Source organism: Rhea americana, unplaced genomic scaffold, assembly GCF_003343005.1.
Source record: "Rhea americana isolate MKP2758 unplaced genomic scaffold, rheAme1 scaffold_6, whole genome shotgun sequence".
In the NCBI taxonomy this organism is placed as follows: Eukaryota; Metazoa; Chordata; class Aves; order Rheiformes; family Rheidae; genus Rhea; species Rhea americana.
The window spans coordinates 90,329-114,212 of record NW_028186756.1 but is presented as its reverse complement, the minus strand read 5'-3'; the positions used below and the strand labels follow the sequence as shown (position 1 = coordinate 114,212).

The following is a 23,884-nucleotide window of genomic DNA, read 5'->3' as shown; positions in this document are numbered from 1 at the left end:
ACGTGACGCGCCGGGCGGGCGGCGCGGGTCACGTGACCGGCAGGGCGCCGTGGCGGTCACGTGGCGCCGCGCCCCGCCCGTGCCGGGGCGGGCCGCGGGAGGCGCCGGAAGCCGCCCGGGACTGTTTATAACCCGGAGCTAAAGCCTGCCCGCCCTCCGGGGCGTGTTACCTCCGCCGTCGCGACTACTCTGGTTCGCCACGTGAGGTATCGAAGCGCAGTTAAGCGGAAGGTACAACACAAGGCTCAGGTAATTGCTGCTGGACTAATTAACACTTACCAGGAGGTCCATCCACTTCAGCGCGCGTACGCTGTGCCGCAAGTACTTGCTGGGTAACAAGAGCGTTTTCACTTCAGCCCAAGGTACAGCAGCAGTTAGGAAGCAAATAGCTATTACTGTCTCTGAGAACAAAGACACCTGTTTCTGCTGTATCAAAAAGCAGGATATTTGTGCTTTTCAAAGATTCCAAGCAACCCAAAGGTTTAAGAAGTCTGCATATATTGCAAATCTATTTCCTAATGAAGTGTATGTTAATACTTTAATTAGGAAATGCATATTTCTCTGAACATTRGTGAATAGTGCTGCTGAGAAACAGACTGCTTCTTTGAAGTATTTGGGGCTCAGCAGTTCAGATTTTAGAYAAGATTTAAAAGTGGCAATATACAGGGGTTTTTTGCAACTCTCACCAGCTCAGAGAGAAATAGCTTATTTTTTGGAGCGTTTTAAAGGGAAAAATGTCTCTGTGGAAAAAAGTAAGATACCTCAAAGTAAATCAYGAACTTTTTCATTTGAAATGCAGCAGCAGTCAGAGGTAATTAAAGTGATMTGAATTCTGCACAGAGGGTGCACCTGAAATTCATATATACATACACATCTACCTAAATGGATGTGTTGACAATTGCACAATGCTTTAGACTTGGACCTTACAGTTTGTCCACTGTCCATTGGTGGCCTTAACAGGAACAACTGGGCTTATGTAAAATACAGTGTAATTATTTTGAGGGTTCACACAATTCTTTTTGCAGAAGGACACTGAACATGAAGCCTAGAAGAGCCAGACAAGTTTCCAGGTATGTTTATTACAGCAAGGAATGCCACAATACAAGTGGTAATCAGGAAACAAATGCCACTACATTAATGGCATGAGCACTGTCTTCAGTGAAAGTTCAGACCAGTTCATAATATGTTGATTATTACTCTTTCCATTCCTTTGGAGTGACTCTGCCAACAGGTGACAAGCCCCATTCAATTCCAGCATGTGTTAACACCTGTGGAAKGTTAAAAATAAAGATTATTAGCTTTGAAGGCCTTATGGTAGCAAACTTTTATTGCTTTCAATTTAGATTTCTTATAAGGGAATATGATAGCTCATTCACCTTTTTAACARAGTGGAACAAATATTTATTCTGAGCAATACTTAAATAACTTTGGTTTTCTATTCYAAAATATTTAGCTTTTAAATAAAGCAAATGGAATGTACAACAGTATCAATAAAACTGAGTTCTTACATATCATATGTACATAGCCTTATGATATTTTCCATCATCACCTATACCTTTTTTCTGGTAAGACATCTAACTATGCAGCTCATCAAATGCAAGTAAATTAGAGAAAAATTAACACTTGCATTTCCAGTAACTTCTAAGATCTAGCAAAAGACTGACAATGAAATTTAAGCAAGGGCCCAAAAATCAAAAGATTAGCTAATACTACTTTCATTTCTATCACATCAATATTCACTTCTTTAACAAAGCTCCACCATCCTGATGGTGTAAGTTGTTTCAAACCTTTATGAAACTTAATAGCCTGCAAGATTACAGCTACATTTACAACAGTGGTGAAAAAAAGGAAAACTTACATATCCCCAAACAGCAGTGAAAACTACAGCTCCACCGATGAGTACCATGTTGCCGTATTTATCGTGGAAGTTAGGTTCATATTTGCGATGAGCTTGTCTTACTGCAGTGCGCAGAATGCCACGAGCTTATTAAAACAGAAGTTTAGAAACTCATTTAGAAATACATTCAAAGTCATTCAGAACCATCCTCTCCTATCAACTGAGACAAGCAGCTGCATTAAGGACTTATCTTCCTTTTAAGAAAGGTTAAAAAAAAAAAAAAAAAAACTTAGATTTAAGGCTTTGAAATGATTCTGAAATACAGGATTATAGAGAAAGCCTTACAGTTTAAATGTCAAGTTTTCCAATTTCTCTCTAGGAAGATATTTCTGAAATCTTAATTCCAGTAATCAAATCCTTTAAATTGCCTTTTTCATTAGTATGTTCTTTGTTCAGTGTGGAAGTTGAAGCACAGTTTTAATCATGACCATTTCCACAAGAAAATAATTTGGTTAGTACATAAAATGTATTAGTACTTAAAAGYGTAGGTGAAAATAAACATTTAATGGCATTTAATAGCATTTATTTTTATACCAAAAAAGGATTTTCCAGGATGAAGCCGAGCATTAAATTTAGTAGTTGAAGACAGGTGATACTAATAACACCTTTCTCCTCTGTTCAAAATTTTTTGACTGGAGAGGAGGGAGATGGAGAAGCAAGTGGAAATAACAGGGGGTCTTTGCATGAGGCAAATAATACACAACAAAATACAGGAGGATATCTTCAGATCACAGGATGAAAGCAAGTAAATTATAAACGTACATTATAAAACGAACATTTATTTAGAAGAAGATACTGACTGAAGAGTCAAATCGCCAGCTTCGAATCACAGAAATTGCTGTTTACAAAGATTTGATTAAACACTGATCTACATGCAAGCATTCCGCTTAACGCAATGTGCCGGATCCGGCTGCRCCTTTAGCAGTTGTCACGGAGGAAAGGACCAAGGAAGGGCGCCCAAGGTCACGCCGAGCAAGGCYAGCCAGGAGGTAGAAGAGGAAGGAAAAGGCAGCACAGGCAGGGCGAGTGGAGAGGCGCCCGCCGCCCCTCGGCGCCCTCACGAGCCCCCGACCGCGGCCCAGCGAGCTCAGGGGCGGCCCTGACAGAAAGGCGGGCGACAGGGGAGCGGCCCCGCGGAGGAAGCTGCCTACCCCGCGCCACGAACGCCCACAGCACCCCCGAGCCTCCCCGCTCACCAGTAAGGTTCAGGGCGGCCCCGGCCACRGGCAGCATGGTGACGAGCGAGCGCGACGCGACCGCCGGCGGGCAGCTCGTACCCTTGGCGAGCAGTGAAAAACAAAATGGCCGCGGCGGAAGGCGCCCGGCGCGGGGCCCTCTGGGAGGCGTAGTTCGCTCGGGGGGCAGTGACGCGGGAAGAGTAGCTGCTCGCTGCGGCGCGGCGAGGGCGGGAAAGGCCTCGTAACTGGGAGACCGAGCCAGGGGCAGTGCGGCAGTCCGTGAGCTTGGAGAAGGCGCTTCGCGAAGGACGGAGAGGCGCTGCGCAGGGGCTGCGGCTGCGCCTAAAGGAACAAGGAGGTCCCTGCAGCAGTTGTCGTCGCAGTGTCAGGATGGCCGAGTGGTCTAAGGCGCCAGACTCAAGGCGTGCCGCGCCTTCCCGCGCAGGGCTGGGTATTCTGGTCTCCGTATGGAGGCGTGGGTTCGAATCCCACTTCTGACACAAGCTTTTTTTCCCCCCCCCCCATTTTTTTCCTCCTTTCTTTCGTGGATTTCAGTTGAAGAGCTAAAACTAGATTTTGCAGCAAACAGAAGTTGCAGGGAGCTTTACCGCTCCAGAAGGATTTTTTTTTTCTTTGTACGTATCTTCAAACAAGGATCTGAACAAAAAAGAAGGATTTGTAAAAAAGATTTTTTTAGGTATAAATTACCTTAGCGATTTATTGATACACCGATTATTTTCCAAGCGCGTTTGTGATTTTAACCATCTTTTTAATACACGATTCTAGCAGTATTTGCACGTGAATAAAATCAAGCCGCGTACGGCTCGGAGAGCTGCGGATCACGCTTACCGCGGGCGCAGCCGAGCTCTTCCCGTCACCGTTTAGTGCGGGCGCCTCACGAGAGACCTCGGCCCCCCCCCGCCGCGGCGGCAACCGCGGGAAGCCCCCGGCCTCTGCGCGCCCCTGGCCAAGCGCACCGCCTCTGCGCAGCACTTCGCAGTGCTGAACGCGCTGCCGGTGCTAACGGGGGCCCGGGCGCACGTGCAGCGCGAGGAAGGACCGCAGAGCGGCGAGCTCCACTGCGCTCTCCCAGGACAGGGGCGCCCTGAACCCACTGGCCCCTCCAGCCGCCGCGCCTCAGGGGGACAGCGCAGCGCGGCCCGGCCCGGCCCGGCCCGGCCCGCCTCCAGGCCCCCAGCCAATCAAGAGGCTCCAGCTTGCCTCGTTTCTATTGGCTAATGAGAACCCGAGGGAGGGAAAAATTAGCAAGTAGGAGGCTTCGTCTCCAATAGGGAGCAGCCAGCGGTGCTATTGGCCCGGAGGGTCWGCGCCTGCCGAGGCCTCCAGCCAATGAGCGCGAGGCGCTGGGGAGACGGGGCAGCCATGGCGGCGGTGCCGGTGCTGGCGCTGGCGCTGCTGCTGCTGGCGGCGTGGGGCGGGCCGGGGGCCGCGGGGCAGAAGCGGAAGGAGGTGAGGAGCCGCCGCTGCCTTGCCCCGTCCCGCCCCGCGGGCCGCGGCCGCCTCTCGCCGGGGCCGCGGTTTTCGTGTTCGCGTCTATTTTTCTTTACGTGGTTCTATTTTCTCTCTTCTTTCACTTTCTTTTCTTTTTGGTGGACACTCCTCCAAGATGTATTTCAGCTATCTGATGTTACGGTCTTCCTGCTCTATGGGTTTGTGGGGGAAATTACCCGCTTTGGCGTGAATCACAGCGATGTCCCTTGATTCTGCGTACTGGCTCTTTTTAGACTTTAAAAAGATCCCTTTACATAYACTTTTTCAGTTGTAAGTGGGTGGAAAAGAAGTGGTTTACTTCTTGCAAGCTGCTTCTCTGTCCCTGAGAAGTGTTGGCAATGTTAAGAGTAGATAAATGTTATCGTAAATACAATCTATTACTTATCTAATACTTTGAATAAAGACGAAAAACTGATCCTCCAATTCCTATTCACCCTTCTTAAAAGAAAAGTTTAGCGTTAAGCACTCACGAGTTTTCTGAAATATCTACSAAGTTAAGTTTTTCAGCGATGCTGAAGTTTAGATGCTGAACTCGTTTCCATAGTGCTTCCAGCTGCTGTGTTAATTCTGCTGCCCACTGAGTTGTGAAACCTTTTGAAACAGAACATCGTGCCTGGTATGAAATAAAAGCCAGGGGGCCTGATTGGTTTGGGGTAGCTCATAGAGCTGAAATGCTTTCTCCCAATTAGAAACAAGAGAATGTGCCAGTGAGCTCATAGTCTTCATCAGTATATCTAACATTAAGTATATAAGAACTTAATATCTGCCTTAACAACTGTCAAGGGACTGTTAATGCCTTCAAAAATCTTAATGGAGTGTTATGTCTTGTCAATGTTCTTATGAAATATTGTGCAATAATTTGTTGTGTCACATATAAAGACCTTCAAGATTGTGATGTTATAAATTAAAAAAAATTAATTGCATTTTTTCCTTTTTTTTAATTTCCAGATGGTATTATCGGAAAAAGTGAGCCAGTTAATGGAATGGGCTAGTAAAAGATCCGTTATTCGAATGAACGGAGACAAATTTCGACGCCTTGTAAAGGCACCACCTAGAAATTATTCTGTGATTGTGATGTTCACTGCTCTTCAGCCCCACAGACAATGTGTTGTTTGCAAGTATGGACTTACTTCAGTTCTGAATTAGAACTTGAAAATCTTCATATGCCTTGTAGGAAATCTAGTAGGAGGATGAATTTTTTATTTCCCCATACGCACGGGAAGAAGATACTAAAGCATGTTGTAGTAGAATTTTCTTTGAAGTGTGTGGGAATAATCTGTAATACATCTGTGGAAAATAATGTAACCCTTAATAATTTGATCACCCTTCTGAAATCGTTGCAGCTATGCAGACAGAATATTTGTTCTAATAGGCTTCTGGAAAAGTATAGGATAAAAACTCTGCTTCCCTGATGTGAGCAGCTGAGAAACAGGAATGCTTGCAGAATTACTGCTGGCCTTGCAGTGTAAAGGTTGCTGATAATTAATATTTTCATTGGCACTTACTTACTGTGATAAACACATTATGCTATTTATGTTTTGATTCAGAGGAGGCAGGGGTCTGTAAAGATGAATTTTGTGCCTAGTTAAAGCTATTTGGTTTCCGGTCCTAACACAGAGATTAGGACATACCTGTATTCATTTTAGTGCTCCATAGATTAGCTGATGAGCTGCTGTGTTCCACTTCAAACTTCTGTAAGCATCCCCCTGAAAATTACCTTTGCTCGTGGTCACAAMATTGTTTGCCTTTGACCTCACATTTCAAAAATGGTGGTACCAACTGTTGATTKTGCCTGTTAAATGAATATCTAGCCTTGAACTTTTAAAAATCTGAACATTTGAAAATGGACGTAGAGRGGTGAATGGGGTAGATGGTTATGGTCTGTAACTTGCGTTTGGACAAGCATAATGCATTTCCACATTTCATTTTGTGTTTTTACAGGCAAGCTGATGAGGAATACCAGATTTTGGCAAACTCCTGGCGATACTCCAGTGCATTTACCAATAAGATCTTTTTTGCTATGGTAGATTTTGATGAAGGCTCAGATGTATTTCAAATGGTAATAAGTTTCTCTTCAGAAATTATTTTTAACGTGAATTTTAAAGAATGAGGACAAGAGGATAAAGATGTATACAAAAATGTAGTGTTACAATGATTAAAGAAATAATTGAAAAGTTAAAAGCTGCCACTCTAATTCAGAAGAAATGAGGACAGTAGAGGGCAGTAGCATTTTGGCAGTAATACTAATAGCACTGACAATTCTGGAAGAGGCGCAAGGAGCAAACTGGGTTATCTGATTTTCTGCTACGTCTGTCTCCTATGATACCGTACAGTGTAATTCTTAGAGGAATTCTTGTTTAACACAGGAAGAGATAAGATTGAAAACAGCGATGTCCTGAGGAACAGCTATTAAAGTTTTAGATTACAAGAGAACAGTAGAACTTTCAGTGTTGGTTAATGTGTTGCTTTTTGAAGTACCTGGTCATTTTGCTCTTCTACCAAGATTATGTAACCAGATTTTAATAGATGAGAATGTTCCATATACACTTGCAATTCCAAATCAAATGAATAGTTTGTCAGTTTTACGAATTTGCAAAAAGATACTTATCTCAGCATTTAAAAGCTACATAAATTAAGGAATGATAGTTTAATAAACATAAATCTTTGAACTGGAGAAGTGGAAATGTCTTTGCTAAATTTTTCCCATAGTATCTTATATCAATTTATTTATTAAACTACAGTCTTTTTATATCATTATGCATATTCCTGTTATGGTTTTGCAGATTTCTCTCAGGATAGTAGCATCTATAGAATGAAAAGGTTCCAAAACCCTTAATTATGAAAAAATAGAACTTTATAAGCAATTACTTTCTTCTTATCTCTTATAAATCTCGTATTAACAGGATATTTTGAATCACTTGCTAGCAATAGACCTGAATACTAATGAAAGCATGTCAATCACATTAGAAAGTCCATTGGTTGTGAAAAAATCTGCTGAGAAATAACCTTTTTTTTTTTCCTTAAGAAGCAGGAATCAAAATATTTCTAAATACTAAAAAGAAAACAGCATAGTATGTACAAGGAAAATATGCAAAATTCGTTTGTCATGTGTATTAATTTCTGCCTTAGACTAGGTGAGAACTTAGTCTGTTTTGTAAGATACAGAAATTTGAGCTTCTGTGTTGTCTTTCCTTTCTCCCCCATTGTCAATGAAATCTATTTAATCTGTTTAGTTCCTCTTGGTGTGATTTAGTGACTACAGTATATTGCAAAATGCAAATGAAGCATCTGCAGAAATGAGAGCGCGTGTTATGAGACTTCAATGCTCTTATTCTGTGATTATTTTTTTTATACAGCTAAACATGAATTCTGCTCCAACCTTCATTAACTTTCCTGCTAAAGGAAAGCCTAAGCGAGGTGACACRTACGAACTTCAGGTGCGAGGCTTTGCAGCTGAGCAGCTTGCTCGTTGGGTGGCTGACAGAACTGATGTCAATGTGAGTAGATAATTTCCCCTTTCTGAGCAGTTTCTTATTATTATATGATGTTACCTATAAAGTGTCTGTCAGTTGTGTTTTCAGGAGCAGTGTCCTCCTAGCTACTTTAAATAGTTCTAGTCTACAAAATCTAGATTGGSCACACAAGATTTTAAGTCCTTATGTCTTTAAGGATTCTTTGATTGTTATATTCTGTGCAATGTTGTTTGTTTTTTTTTTTCTGATAAAGCGGTAAGACTCTCTCCTTCCTTCTTCCTTCTCTGTTCCTATGGAAGAAAAGTAGTCTTTGAATTATTTGGTCGAGTGAAAGTGTATCTTGCATAACTTTTGTTACAACAAAGGGAGAAGAAGCATTAATTACTTCACTAGAATTAGGTTTATTGTTTATTTTCGATTGTTTTTCCACTCTGGTATATTGTGTGTTAGGAGTGAGAATATAATGTATGTTCCTGTTGAGGGAATAATTTAAATATCCTTTGTGCTTAGATTCGTGTGATAAGACCACCAAATTATGCTGGACCATTGATGTTAGGACTGCTGCTGGCTGTCATTGGAGGCCTTGTATATTTGCGTGGAAGCAATCTGGATTTTCTGTATAACAAAACTGGCTGGGCATTTGCTGCTTTGGTGAGTAATTGTAACTCCGCCTGTTGTCATGAGTTTTGTAACAATATAAATCTTAAAGTTTTTGTTTAAAGAAGCTCAAATTTAGTAGAGTAAAATGAGATGCATTTAGCTTTTCTTCTTGGTAGTATGATAATAGGGAGAAAGTCTGGAGAAAAGAAGACTTTTCTTTGGTTGAGGAGGATAGGATTAGAGATCATCTGGGCAAGCTTGACATCTACAAATCCACGGGCCCGGATGGGATGCATCCACGGGTACTGAGGGAGCYRGYGGATGTTGTYGCCAGGCYGCTCTCCATCATCTTTGAAAGGTCCTGGAGAACTGGAGAGATGCCTGAGGACTGGAAGAAAGCCAATGTCACTCCAGTCTTCAAAAGGGCAAGAAGGAGGACCCATGCAACTATACGCCAGTCAGCCTCACCTCCATCCCTGGAAAGGTGATGGAACAGCTCATTCTGGATGTCATCTCCAGACCTATGGAGGAAAAGAAGGTGATGAGGAGTAGCCAGCATGGATTCACCAAGGGGAAATCCTGCTTAACCAACCTGATACCCAGCCAGTCATGCCATCATAGAAGGCTAGATGAGGGGAGAGCAGTGGATGTTGTGTACCTTGGCTTCAGCAAGGCTTTTGTCATTGTCTCCCATAACATCCTCCTACATAAGCTCAGGAAGTGTGGGTTAGATGAATGAACAGTTAGGTGGATTGAGAACTGGCTGAAAGGCAGAGCTCAGAGGGTCGTCATCAGTGGCGTAGAGTCTAGTTGGAGGCCCATGGCTAGTGGCGTCCCTCAGGGCTCAGTACTGGGTCTCATCCTGTTCAACTTCTTCATCAGTGACCTGGATGAGGGGACAGAGTGCCTCCTCAGCAAGTTTGCTGATGATSCCAAGCTGGGAGGAGTGGCTGACACACCTGAGGGCTGTGCTGCCATTCAGAGAGTCCTGGACAGGCTGGAGAGCTGGGCGGAGAGGAACCTCATAAGGTTCAACAAGGGCAAGTGAGAGTTCTGCACCTAGGGAGAAACAACCCCAGGCACCAGTACAAGCTCGGGGCTGACCTGGAGAGCAGCTCTGCAGAGAGGGACCTGGGAGTGCTGGTGGATGACAAGTTGACCAGGAGCCAGCAATGTGCCCTTGTGGCCAAGAAAGCCAATGGTCTCCTGGGGTGCATTAGGAAGAGTGTTGCCAGCAGTGTGAGGGAGGTGATCCTKCCCCTCTACTCAGCCCTGGGGAGGCCTCATCTCGAGTACTGTGCCCAGTTCTGGGCTCCCCAGTACAAGAGAAACATGGAGCTGCTGGAGAGAGTCCAGCATAGGGCTACGAGGGTGATCAGAGGGCTGGAGCATCTGCCCGATAAGGAACAGCTGTGAAAGCTGGGCCTSTTTAGCCTGGGGAAGAGAAGACTGAGGGGGGATCTTATCAATGGCAATAAGTASCTGAAGGGAGGGTGTCAAGGGGATAGGGACAAACTCTTCTCAGTTGTCCCATGTGACAGGACAAGAGGCAGCGGGCAGAAATTGAACCACAGGAAGTTCCGCCTGAACGTGAGGGGGAATTTCTTCCCTGTGAGAGTGACAGAGCACTGGCACAGGTTGCCCAGAGAGGTTGTGGAGTCTCCTTCTCTGGAGATATTCCAGGCCTGCCTGGATGCAACCCTGTCTAACATACTCTAGGTGACCCTGCTGAGCAGGGAGGTTGGACTACATGATTTCCAGTGGTCCCTTCCAACCTTACTGATTCTGTGATAATACTATTTGATCTTTTTTTTTTCCCTAGTTAATGCTTGATTAGATACTTTCATGCTAATAAAAGGTAGGACAGTACAAAGCCTAAGACTGAATTTCAGGCCAGAACATTTTGGTAGGAAATGAAAAGAAATTGGGTGAAACAAGATAATCCTTACTGATGAGTGGTGTTCTTTTCTTTTTAGTGTTTTGTATTAGCGATGACATCAGGCCAGATGTGGAACCACATTAGAGGGCCACCATATGCTCATAAGAATCCCCATACAGGACAAGTGGTAAGCCAGTTTTTCTTTTAGTTACTTTGTAAAGATACAATAGAAACACAGAATAGGCCAACATTAAAAGGAAAGTCAGAGTGCAAATTCTGTTCTTGACTTTAAGTCAGTGAGACTAACCTACCTTGTAGTCAGCAAGGCAGAGTAAAGAAGCTGCTGATTGGTTCAGAGAGGATCTGTCTTCTCAAAAATACATACCTGCAAAAGAAAGGTTCTGTAGGTAACCTATGGGAACCAGAAGAGTGTTAGAGTTCTAGTCAGAATTTAGATCATGCTCCAGTTAGCTTTATCCTTTTCTTAGTCCAAGTAGACATTCTGTTTTTGGATGAAGGTCAGTATTTTGTGATCATGTAGTAGCAAAATAAGAGTTTGCAAAGAAAGTGCTGGTGTTCTGTAATGGCTGTGTGGCGATTTCATCTCTGTCATCTAAAATTCCATCTGAGTAGGAAGGTTACTGCTACAGTCTTGTTTAGTAATCAGTATTAGTTCTGTAAGAATGGTGGTATTCTGTCTTCTAAGAGGAAGAAGTGCAAGAGAGGTGTTCAAAGAGTTCTAAGGTCAAACATTGCTTTGTAGGTTTTTTTCTTTTTCTAATAGGTGTATTGCTTCCTGTGCTTAGTAATAAGAAATGTAACTGTCAATCGGACTAGAAATTTAAGACTAACTTATGAGGTAATAATAAGCTCAGTTTTATGTTAGAAACTGCTCAAAGTGCTTCCTCTGCAATAAAGCAGTAGACAATAATCATCTGGATGGTACTGTGTTGAAAACAGGACACACTGGTTATAGTGTTGCCTTAGTGGTTATTGTTGCTTTAATATGAAGAGTTTAAGGTCTCTTTTGTTGTGGAAACTTATGTTTTTCTAGTTATCATAGAAAGCTAAGCAGATACTAGATTAATGCTGTAGGGTACAGAGAGGATAGCATACTGAGTTACCAAAACTATTTGCTAACGAGGTACTTGGGGCAGGGAGCTTCTCCCTTGATTTAGAACTTAGTCAGCATTTCTTTCGTCCTTGTATCCTGTCTCCCTTTTAAGTGCAAGTGAAACATATGTGATGTACTTTGGAGGRGGAATAATGAGAATGTTTTTTGCTTAGGTTCTGAGGGAGATCATTTTAAATGACTAATCTGTTCCAACTCTGGCCCCTCTATGCTTCTTAACCATTCCTATTTGTTTTCATGTTTTCATATTACTGCTTACTTGTCTGTGACATTGCTTTACCTTCTCATGTACATATGTGGTGTTTCTAGTTGTGAGGAGGCATGATAGATCTAAATTGCCAACAGAATATATAATAGGTGCTTATGCTGGGACTTTACATACTGAACAGTCTTYTTGCTAAACCTGGCAAAAACTTCTAGCTCCTCTACCCATCCAGTAACTCCCACATAAATATGTTCTGAGGTGCTTGAGACAAATTATGGATGTATAGTGATATTAAACCTGTGAAATCCCACTCTTGGGAAAGATTAGTTTTAGCATGACTTGAAATGTGCTGCCCTGTACATTATGCTGCATGATATTCACTGTAAGAGTAGTTCTTATGTATTGGGGATACTGCATCTTTTGAGATGCTTATGCATATTGGCTGTTATTTATTTTACTCAGAGAAGTTAATCTGGTTATGTCCTTTCCATGTCTGGTTACGAGGGTTCAGGCTCTATTTTTTTTTCCTTAAGAAGCTGATCTATTCATCGAACATGCTTTTCTGCTTCAGTATAACATCACAACATCATGGCATGTAGAGCTTTCCATAAGRGATTCAATAACAGTGGGCTTAACTTTGGAATTCCAGTCTTGTTTAACTCACTTAGGTTCTGTGTATGTGTGTTCAGAAACATTTACTGACCACCTGAGTCAACTTGTGGAGAGGAAATTCTTATTGAACATGTTTTCTCAGAAACATTTCCTTTTGTTTTGTAATATTTCTTCTGTTTACCTCATTCATAAGCCCTTTTCGATCATAATACAGATATTAAAGAATAAAGCTTCRACTCTGTTAGTAATGACTTTCCTTTTCCTGATATACCATGGGAGAAGGGGGGGGGGGGAACACCCTAAAACAGTGGTCAGCAGTTGAAATTGTTCACATGCTTTCTGGGCTAAAACTTGCGTATCCTGAAAGAGATGGTGCAAAAACAGTTCCAAGCTTTATAGCTGTTGATTATTTTTATATTGACTCTACTCTGTCTTAAATTTAATTGCTTTTTGTCTTTTACAGAACTATATCCACGGAAGCAGCCAAGCCCAATTTGTGGCAGAAACGCACATTGTTCTTCTGTTTAGTATCCTTAAATGGATGTAGTTGGTGACAGTTTTTCTACTAGCTTATGCTAATGCCTTTGAGTACTTTGTTGAGTCTTGTATCTGTCACCTAATACTGATGCAGAAATTTGCAGAGCTTTCCAGTGTTGACAGCTATGCTTTTCTTATGCCAAAGATCTTTAAGTTGAATAGAAAACTATTTACTGATCTTTCTTGCTACTTCCTTGCTCTATTACTGAACTGAATACAGTATTAAAGATGTGGATTCTTGTGGAACCACAAGGTTCATTAGGATAGCCCTTGTTCTTCTGCACATCTCTTATCTTTTTGATGTCTCTTAATTCTTGCTTTAGTGTTGAATTTTTTCCTTTATTACTGATTATCTTTTATTTTTTGCTCATCTTTGCTTTTAATCTTGGCTCTCATTCACAATGATGATTCAGAATTTTTCCATGCCAGTATTATGCTATCAAGAAAGGCGAGCAGAAACTTGCATGTTTAGAGCTCTTGCCTTTTCCATTTATATAAAAATGTTTCTTTTGAGTGATAGCAGTACTCTAAAATTCACTATTCTCTTCCTTAGCTCTCACGCATTTTTGGTTCATCACTTGTAACTGTAGTTATCTGTGACCCAAAGTTTGTTTTCTTGTCTTGTCACCTGTAGCAGTCTGTGCATTATTTTGTCTTCATTTGGAAATTCTTCTTGTTTCTTTTTTTTTCCAATTACTGTCTGTCTTGCAGCTTTACAGTCCCAAATTGTCAACATTTTCATAGTACATAAGTGCACAGAATAGCAAACTTATTTTCAGACACATCAGTTTCTCACTTAGCAGTATAGCTTCAGTATGTAATTCAGAGTACCTGTACCCTTCTGTACTTCTTGACTGTGTCTTATAAGTCTTTTCTGTTGCAAGAGTAGTAGGCTGATTTAACCTATTGACTTCAGCTACTTTCTCCCTTTTCTCTTCTTTCTTTTTCTCTTTTCCAAATCTCAATTTCACAAGCAGCATATTGGTTTTCTTATTAAATAATACAAAGTAATTGGCGTTTAAAAATTCTGATGTTGAAAGAGCTTTATGCTCTTTCTGTGTATTTACTATCAAAAGTATTTTTTAACTAAGAATCTCTGGAGGAAGACTTCTTGATTCTTTTTGTAGCTATTACTGTGCTTCTGGTGCATCTAGTCAGATGCAACTGAATAATTTTGCTTATTTGTGCTAATGTTACCATTATTGTGGTCTCTAAAATATTATAAAATAATAAAATCTAATCCATTGTGGACCAAATATACCAGCTGCTGTAGAACTTAACAAAAAGGTTAAGATTCCTTCAGGTTCAAGTCAGTTTTCTCCTGTGCTTTTGTTATGCTGAAGATGGGCGGCATATGAAATTGAAAAACCTTATTCTCACTGCAGTCCATGATAAGTACTCATTTCACGAGCAGCAGGATTGCAGCTGAAACATCTACTCTGAAATGCAATTAAACCTCTGCATTTTGATTCAGTGGATCCGCAATTTAACTTTGTTAGGATTCATTCCTGTCAAATATCAGGTGTTTTAAGTTGCCTGCGCTACTTTAATTTTAGCAGCTTTAATAGTTTGTCAGTTGAAAAATTAATACTTAAATGTTGCTACTTGAAAGTATCCTGTTACATTAAATATTGTTTAAATACTTTATTAGGCTTTTTATCTGAATAAAATGTACACAGTAAATATGTCTTTTTTTCCAGTGATGTAGAACAATATTAGAAGTGGACCTACCTCTCTGTAGGAAGGAGTGCTATTTCATGCCAAGCTGAGATAGTAAACGCAAACCTTAAAATCTGTTAAGAGACTCCTRTATCTTCCAGTTTATGTTAAACTAAATTATATGACTGAGTACTTTTATACTGTTTTTTTTCTATAGTTGCTTATTTGGTTGGGAAGTCACTACTTTTTGCAGTATATTTTAATGCCCTAGGTTTTGAGTTAGAGCTGAACTTTTGAAATTAGGAATGAGTGTATTGTAATTCTGTTGATTTAGCCTTAAGCAACTCTCACAGATGGTGGTGTTACTTTAGGAATGGTACTCCTCCATGAAGCAGCTACTTCTGACATGGATGTGGGGAAACGAAAAAGTAAGTACTTCTGTCTCTATCAAGGGAAGACATTCAGTAATTTCTGATACAGAAACTAATAAAAATATTTTTTCACTATGGAATTTATTCTTTTTTTCTGTCAGTAGTTTCTGGCAAACAAGGGCATTCTGAGTTCCCATGGACTCTGCAATGCAGTTGTTGGAACAGACATGGATTATAGAGTAATGGAATAAGTTAGTATTTCACAATTTGATCTATCTTCCTTGAGGGCGGGAGGAAGTAAACAGACAAATTTTAACCTTCTAACAGCTGAAGAATAAATGCAGAGTATTCCACATAGCCTTGCTTAATATCCAGGTAATCTGATGAGAATAAAGATAAGGCATCTTAAGACTCTTAATGTAGTAAACAAAGTAGAACACAGGAAATGTCAAAATACTCTAGAAAGCATCAGACACTAATTTACTAAGGGTTTCGTTGTTTTAGCTGTCCAGGAAGAAAGAGGTAAGTTTTTCTTTTTTCAACATTATTCTCATTTTACAGCCATATTCATAGGCATGCTTCAGTCCTACATATCTTAGGCAATACTTCTGCTTTGGAATATGTAGATTTTTGCCATTTTTCCTTCCCCAGGGCTGTTCATGAAGGATGCTTCAACATAAAAGTGCATGCAGGTCCTATACCAGTCTTGTGTAAAATGCRTAATAACTTCTTTTGTATACGTACTAATTCCTCTCTTTGTTCCYAGCAGCAATCAGAACAGTAGATTGTTGGTTCCTGCTCAGATTTCCTTAAAACAACAGGACCTGTGGTGGGAACAAAGCGAAACAGATTTCTACTTTACCCTGGGAGGGCATGCATGTGTGCTTACTGATTTCCTTTCCTTAGTTGGTTTATTGTATACTTTGCACCTTTAAGCAGAAATGAATCCTTAGATTTTTCAGCAGCATTTGGAGTTGCTTAGCAAAGTGTAAGATAAACTCAAAGACCCTTTGGATAAAAAGGAGATATATACAACTGCTTTGCAGCATTTTGTTAGTAAGAGAGGGGAAGAAAGGCCTTCAACCAGGGCTATAAACTGGATTTATAGTGAGAATTTGAAAGAGAATTGATGTTAACCTGACTCTTCTCAGTGACCACAATAAAGCTCTTATCTGATCAAATATATCTGTAAATACTGCAGAATGCTCTTGAAAACCCCAGGTACAGTGGCACTTTCAGAGAGGGCTGTCACTTTACCATAATCCTATTCTGTATCTCTTGCAGTCATGTGTATTGCTGGTATTGGCTTGGTGGTGTTGTTCTTCAGTTGGTTACTCTCTGTCTTCAGATCTAAATACCATGGCTACCCATACAGGTTTGGTTTTTCTGTTGCTCCAGTCACTGTTTTGCTATATGTTGCAGTACAGCTGTATTGCCATCAACTTTTTTGGAGGAATAGGGAAAAATAGGAGAAAAAAAAAAAAAAAAAAAGAGGCTTAAAGATTGAAAGTAATAATGGAAGTTTTTAAATTTGGCCTGCCTGCTTTTCTGTTCCTGCTGTTTTATTGTCTAGTAATGTTAATATAAATCAGAATGGAGAATTAATCAAAGAGTTTCTAAACTCTTTGATAAATGAATTTCTACATATTCTTAGTGATTAGTACTGTTGGCTCATACAATGACAAAAAATACTGGTATTCTGTGGGTAACACCATTTTTCCATCTGGTCAAAGTAACAATTATGATATTCCTTCTCATTCTATTACATATAAAATATTTTCACACTGATACCTCAGCCAACGTATGTTAAAAATAAGTGCCTCTTTTCCATTTTTTCCTCCCTATTTATGCTTCTTGATTATTCATCCTTATTTATGATAATGTCTGATTCTATGGACATATTTGAAAGTTGTGTAAAATGTTGCACACCTCTTATTTCTTCTAAGATTAATAAGGATATTTGTTCTTTTGTTCCTGCAGCTTCTTAATGAGTTAAAGGATTCTAGAATCTGTAACATCAGAAGGGTGGTGACTCCGAAATTGTATGTAATGGAATGGAAGAGCTAAATATGTATGGTTCATGCTACCTCTCTTTACATTGAATGAGATAGTTAAACACTGAACCAAAGACAATATGTAGTGCCTTAAACATAACAAGCAATTTGCTGTGAAGGACATAGTATTAAGATGCAATCTCTGTTCATAAGCCTTACATCTTAAACAACTTTACTTCAAATCTAGTAAAATTCAAAGCTTACTGTTTAGAACTGTTTCCTTAGACTAACTATAAACTGTTTTAAGTTCAATTGGATAATCTGTTTTCCATACTTTTTTTCCTTCAAATATTTATCACTTTATTTCCTATTCATATGTAGTTGGGGAGAGTTGCTTCTCTGGATCATGCTTTCTCCTGGTTGAGGAAACTTTATCTTGTACCTGGAAACATCTTCCTTCAATCTGTGTATCACCCTTGGAGCATGTTCCATATTGCAGTGGGAAATGGGCATATCTTAGAACTGTATGCAACAGATTGCTTCACAGAGTGACCTACTAATGAGTTTTCTACTTGATATTYAAGATTCAAACGAAAGTCAGGTACACTTCTTCTCCTTGTCCTTTCTCCCCCACACACACACACACACACTAAATAACGAATAACTCCGATCCTCAGTTCAATTGAAATCCCCAATGTTAGAGCAACTTGTTCAGTCATTCACCCAGAACTTTCTTTGATTGCTAAATGCTGAAACTACCATGTAAGTTAATATTGGCTCAAAGGTGTGTTTTTTTTTTTTTTTTTTTTTTTTTTTTTAGTTTTTTTGTTTTAATTCTTAGCCTGTTCCACACTCCCCTCCCAAAAATCTGAAAAACAAAACTACAAAGGTAACTCTGTAGCATGAGTGACTGAATGTTACCTGCCTTTTAAGTTATTGCTCAGTACTATGATAAACCAGCAGGTATCAATTTCTTAGTCTCTGTTTAAATTCTCAGTATGTTTTCTGTTAATTTCTGTAAGTTTACTTCTCTAAGCTTTTTTCAGCTTTTTCCTTGGGGAGGACAGGRGAATGGGCAGAGACATCTAATTTCAGGATAAGTGTTATTACTCTGTGAAAAATCTGTTAGCCTTAAAATTGAGTGGATGCTGCTCTTGTTCTCCCACAAAGATAATTCTGCCTTCAGGATTCTTGAGAAGACCTTGTGCCTTAGTCCAAACTTGTGTAGCTCGGTGTCTGTTGTAGAGGAAATCTTCACAGCCTAATTCAGTAATATTCCCTCAGGCTGTAGTAGCCTTGGAGGTTACTATTGAAAGAGGTAAATATCATGAGATTTCTGTTTCCTGCTTCTGCCTCTCCCTTGTCTCAAGGGGTTAAATTTGGACATTTTTGAAGCTCAAAAAGGACTGTATCATTCAAAACACGATGTTATTATGCAAGCTTGTTGAATTAACATACAYTTCAAGTGCCTTAACTCCACTAATTTAGTAGTTTGTTTCAACATGTTGAGATGCATTTTTATGCCATACAGAATTACAAGCCTTAGTGGAATGGATAAATTGTGTACTTGACTGGATTTTGGACAACTTTCAATAAAACCTTTTTTTAGTCTGTTCCATGTTCCTTTGTCTTTCAAATTACATTAAAAGTTTGGGGAATGGGGAGACAGAAAAATCTATTTTTTTATGTTGTTGCTCCAGCATGTCAATGGAATGGACTGTATGTGGTAAATAATGTGGATATGACTGACGAGACTGGATTAGCATTAATGTGTGTGCATTTGTGGGGAAGATACAGCCAAAAATGTCAATACTAGGAAATCTTCTCATGCAGCCAGTTAAAAGGTCTTGTGTGTTTTTCTTTAACAGCTGTCCTGAGGTGAAACTCTTGGCTTCCTGGAGTCATAGACAGATCAGTATAGTATTTCCAGAGGTGGAACCTAGTTAGCACTATAGATTTGCCTGGAAAATTCTGGATTATTGTAGCTGTGATTGCCCACCTCCCACTCCTTTGGTACTTCAAGAATGCTTCCAGTGGTTCCAGTAAACTTGTAAGTTGGTTCTCCTCAGCAGTGCAGGYCAAAGTGACTTAAAATGCCGTTCTAAAGTAGTACAATTCTTCTTAAAGTTTTGTTTCTGCTTTTTCTGAGTTGATGTATATTTTATTCTGTCCTTTTGAAAATCATATATTGATTAACTTAAGACATGTGCATCATGCTAGTGGATGGAGAGGAAATGCTGGTCTTTAAAGGCACTGTACTTACAAAATGATTAGTTTTTTCCTCTTTTTCCATGCTGATTTTTCAAGCTATATAAAATAAAAATGCTTACTTTCTCCAATTGCTTTTTTCTGCTCTCTAGGCTGAAACTTAAGCGCATAGAGGAGGGGACAAATATAATAGTGGAGCAGAAGAAGATTGAATGCTTGCAAGGACCTGTAGCAGACTTAGAGAGCATGCAGTCCTGGAAGGTTATATTTGATCTGTGCGGCAGTTGAAAGGCAACGGCCAGCTATAATTGGGATACTGATTCTCTGGCTCTTGGGCCCATCAGCGCATGCCTTTTGCCTGAGTAGTTAGTGTGACAGTTCTGGACAAGTAGAACAAAGGTGGAAGAGACAACGCATTAGAGAATTGGTGTGTTAAGACAGGGAGTTGGATGGGGCCACCTCTTTTAGAAAGTGATCCATTAAACAGCTTAGAAATACTGTAAAAGCACACCTTAAGAGAATGTTTACTTAAAAAAGGAGCAAATGGTGTATTTGATTACTTTGCTGTAGTTGAAAGTGGACTGTGGTTTCTTTAATGTGGCCAACCAAAAAGACTGCTTTTTCTAACTTTGAGAAGGAATTGTGATATAGTTGAATATTATTTTGGAATAATACTAGCTAAAAGTAATTTAGGATGTTCTCTGAGCTAAACACAGGGCAAGTGAATTACTCAAGCTGGATTAATCTAGGCAAAGTTGTGTTAATCTAAAGGGGTAAGGTTACTGAAAGTTTCTCTCTTCAAATCATACTAGTGTGTGTGGAATGTGCTTCTTAAAGTGGTGGTGCTTAGTAGTCATTCCTTTTTCAGAGGAACTTCAGAACCCCGTGCTGTCCAAGGACACCACTGTTTACTCTTCCAATAAGATGGAAATGTGCTTGGGTCTGTCTCTAGGGTATGGCTTGGTGCTCATGAAAATACCTGTAATGCCATGGGTGGTGATGTCTGGGTGTATGTACCCAATCACCTATTTAAGATGTACATTGAAACATGAGGGAAGGAATGTGTCAAGCCTTCTGGCAGGGTAGTCATCTGTGGTTGGGGAATATGATAAGATGATTGCTTATAGTCTTTCGGAACAAAATGTAGATGCTAGAAAATTACAACTACAGGACATTTAACTAAATGTACAGCAAGGCTAATTCTGAGCCTTGTTAAAAAACATAGTAAACTTGTATTCACGCTCTACATTCCCAGCAAATCGAAGTAGAATTTTTAGAAGTACTAAAAGTCAGTTGCTTAACTTCTTAAATGCTTGGGAGCATCCAAAGAAAATTAGGTGCCTAAATTGCTTATGCTTGTTTGGGTATGCTGCCCATAATAACAGATTGTGCTAGATGGTGACATCTCTTCTACAAACTTCCATGAGGTTTATAATGTTCGTTATGTTTTATAGCAATAATTTCTAATGGTGTATTGAGTTAGTTATTTACAGAAGATCACTTAAGCTAAAATTTTGCTTTTTTTAAAAAAAAAACAGATGAAAGCATTTAGTAATTCTATGAGAAGTGAATTTTCTCACAGAATTTGGAAGAGTACTGGTTTTATTTCTATAAGAGACTTTTGGATGTTCACTACTTTTTCCTCTTATGGAAAAGCTTTAATGATTGAATACAGAATGCTACTAGATTGATTCCACACTATCACTTTGAGCTTTATTAAAAGGAAGAGAGTAACAGCAAAACATGAGAACAAAGTCAAGTTCTTATGTAAGCCATCGCCTCTTTTCAGTGTTTATCACCTTTATTCTTTGAATAGAGAATGAGTTCCACATAATCTAGTCTAAAAACAAAGAATATCACTTTTAAAAGCTCAAATCTTGACCATTCCTATAAACACAATTTAAATGTAGTGTTGTATTGTTCTGAATAGATTGTGCTACTTTTATCATAGAGAATCCGAACAAGATGTAGCTGTAGTTTGTCTTTCTAGGTCAGGAGCACGGACAATTATTAAAATACTCTTGTCAAATGATAACAACTACACATGTCTTTCAGCCATTTTTCTAAAAACTAGGCTAATATCTAGTTAGAAAACTAATTAGTGTCATTATAAAAGAAATCGGACGGTGATAAGAGCGTATTGAAGACAGCAGTGTCTGTTGGTATAGCATTAGGGAAAGTGATCCTGCATGCTGGAGAAACCAAACAGTTGGCAGGTTAGATCTGCAGAATGTATTTCTAGAGATGCATGCAGTATCTGACATTATGCAGACTTCTGTACTCCTACTGCCTTTTTTTTTTTGACATCCTGACAATTAATAGTGTCTAGTTTTGCCTTTTGGAGTAATAGTTGGAAGATGGAAACATTTCCATTCTTAACTTGATCTTGTCTCTCCCTCACCATAAGATATTTTTTTAAGTGCATCTTTAGATGTAAGTTAGCAGTTTGAGGCAATTCGATTTGTGTTTAAAACAGCTTTCAAATACTTTCTTCCTTCTCTCAAGGATATAGGTACACTTAGAGTTTTACTCTATGGTTGTGTTCTTTTACTACACAGTTTTAAATCAGTAGGATATCAGTCCTTAAAGCAGACTAAATCCCTTGAAAGGGAGGAAAAATTACAAGAAGATGAATGTGGTGTGTGCTTATTTTAATCACACAACTGAAATACCAATGCGGAACTAAGAATAAGTAATGCTTCCAGGTTAATTCATCTATCTCTGTTATCAACTTGTGGCTGAAAAATCAAGATGCTTTTTGCGAGTTTATTATGGATTTTTTAGCAGTCAGTTAACAGGGATTTACTTTTCTTTCTAAAACCTGTCTGAAAGGTGATGTTTTGGTCCTTTTGATTGATCATGAGACAGCATTGCTAACAAAAGCTGTTGTTAAGTCTGCTGGTTTTTTAATAACATTTCATACAGGATGCAATGCTTGCATAAAAGTCAAATTCTAAAGCATTGTTTAGAATGATTTGTAGAATTTCCCTGGGATAGGTAAAGTTATATGTGCTGAAGTCTAAAAATGCTATTTATTCTACTCCTAGCCTTTTCAAATGAAACGCATACTAAGGAGAGGTTTTACTTAATGACAGGGATTCCACTTACAGGTTTTCTCTTATTTTGTACATTGCATTATACAACTAGGTGACTCTTTTTAATCTGCTCAGAAAAATTCCCAGTTTCAAAGCTGGTTATTTTCATAAGTGAATAATACTTTACTTGTCATCTGTTTCAAATTCTGTCCAGTAGACTTAGTATTTGGAGTCAGTTCTCCTATTTTGGTGGTGAGAGAAGACTGAGATTTACCCAAAGCTCCAGCCAGGACTGCTGCCTTATTTAAGCAAGCGTGTGATTTTTTTTTTCTTCTTCTTTTTTTTTTTTTTCCCTCCCCCACCCCCAGATATTTCCCTAGCCTCTTCTGTTCTGGTGGGTGTTAACATCTAACAGGAATATAGACGCTGCTAGTAAAGCAGGGAAAATGATCTTAGGCATACCTTTGTCATGCATGAAACTGCCAGTAAGTTATCATCAGTTTGTTTCCTTATCTTATGGATTTATTTAATTATTGCAAGGCTGGCCTAAGTGAGACATTTGTAGCTAGTAGCTTAAGTTGGGTGCAGTTCAAGTTGAGCCTTGATAATTCTTACAGGATAAATCATGTTGGAAGGGACCTCAGAAGGTCATCCAGTCCAACCCCCTGCTCAAAGCTGGGCCAGCTCTTGAGATCAGAGAAAAGTAACTTACTCTCGAGTTACTCAGTATAGATTACGCTCTTCATAGCTGACTCTTTATTCTATATTTTCAAAATCTCCTTATAGAGGACTGGGGTCGTTCTGGACTCTTTCCTCAGTATCATAGTGGTGCTGTTCACGCTGCTGGTGGTCTATTTAAAGCACTATTATTAAATTGCCCTTGCTGAGGCTTCCTGGCCGCCGAACCTGCCCCTAGCTGTGGGGCGGCGGCGAGGAAGCCCCCTTGTCGTGTCTCCTCCGSCCCCCTCCCCGCCTTCCCCCTGGGGAGGGGGCGCAGGCTGCCGCCGGGCGCCTGTCGAGGGTGTGAGCGTTGGCCGCTAGCGCGGCCGGCAGTAACCGGCCCCGAGGAGCTGGAGCCCCCTGCTGGGCAAGGCAGCCAATGTGCTTCTGGCCTGGAGTGATGTCACGGGGTTGGGTCCATGACGTCAGGCCTCCGCCGTTGATACAACCCCGCGGTTAGCCAATCGGAGGGGCGAGGGATGGGCAGGTGACGTGAACGACCCTAGCAACAGGCCCCGTCGGAGCGGCCCAATTAGAAAATCGAAGGGGGCGGCAAGCAGCCAATGGGAGCCGGCGAAAGAGGAAGGCGGCAGGAGGCAGGTCTCCCTCATCCTCCCTCCGACAAGATGGCGGCGGCGCTGGCGATGGCGGCAATAACGGCTTTGTCTCCTTTCAGCGCCTGAGCCCGGTTCCGGCCCGGCCGGCCGCACCGAGCAGCGGCAGCGGAGACATGACCGCAGAGCCCATGAGGTACGGCTCGGGGCCCGCCCCGGCCGGGGCCGCCGAGAGCGGCGCGGGCCGGCCCCGCCGATGCGGGGAGGCGGGCGGCGGCAAAACCCGCCGGGGCCTCTCGCGCGTGGCCGGTGCAGGCG

General features: G+C 40.6%; 3 protein-coding genes and 1 non-coding gene across 7 annotated transcripts in view; 3 read left to right on the top strand and 1 right to left on the bottom strand.

Annotated features, from left to right (window-relative positions):
• Window positions 1-1,059: 1,059 nt before the first annotated feature.
• COX7B (cytochrome c oxidase subunit 7B) lies at window positions 1,060-3,204 on the bottom strand. Its single transcript, XM_085319648.1, has 3 exons — window positions 3,094-3,204; window positions 1,859-1,983; window positions 1,060-1,268 (listed from the first exon to the last, which is right to left on the bottom strand). The coding sequence occupies exons 1-3, from the start codon at window positions 3,128-3,130 to the stop codon at window positions 1,194-1,196; spliced, it is 237 nt and encodes a 78-aa protein (XP_085175774.1). The 5' UTR covers window positions 3,131-3,204; the 3' UTR covers window positions 1,060-1,193.
• A 255-nt stretch (window positions 3,205-3,459) lies between these two features.
• TRNAL-CAA (transfer RNA leucine (anticodon CAA)) lies at window positions 3,460-3,575 on the top strand. Its single transcript has 2 exons — window positions 3,460-3,497; window positions 3,530-3,575. It is a non-coding gene; the product is annotated as a tRNA-Leu (tRNA).
• Window positions 3,576-4,447: 872 nt separating this feature from the next.
• On the top strand, window positions 4,448-18,662 carry MAGT1 (magnesium transporter 1). The gene is made up of 10 exons (XM_085319618.1): window positions 4,448-4,545; window positions 5,536-5,705; window positions 6,529-6,646; window positions 7,944-8,084; window positions 8,571-8,711; window positions 10,637-10,726; window positions 12,952-13,015; window positions 15,038-15,112; window positions 16,340-16,430; window positions 17,036-18,662. The coding sequence occupies exons 1-10, from the start codon at window positions 4,459-4,461 to the stop codon at window positions 17,049-17,051; spliced, it is 993 nt and encodes a 330-aa protein (XP_085175744.1). The 5' UTR covers window positions 4,448-4,458; the 3' UTR covers window positions 17,052-18,662.
• A 4,925-nt stretch (window positions 18,663-23,587) lies between these two features.
• The window catches only part of ATRX (ATRX chromatin remodeler), an 87,775-nt gene continuing 87,478 nt past the window's right edge, over window positions 23,588-23,884 (top strand). For all 4 annotated transcript variants that reach the window (XM_085319599.1, XM_085319598.1, XM_085319597.1 and 1 more), the window contains exon 1: window positions 23,588-23,762. In XM_085319599.1, coding sequence (XP_085175725.1) covers window positions 23,743-23,762 — 20 coding nt within the window. In that variant the 5' untranslated portion in view covers window positions 23,588-23,742. The remainder of the gene's footprint in view (window positions 23,763-23,884) is intronic.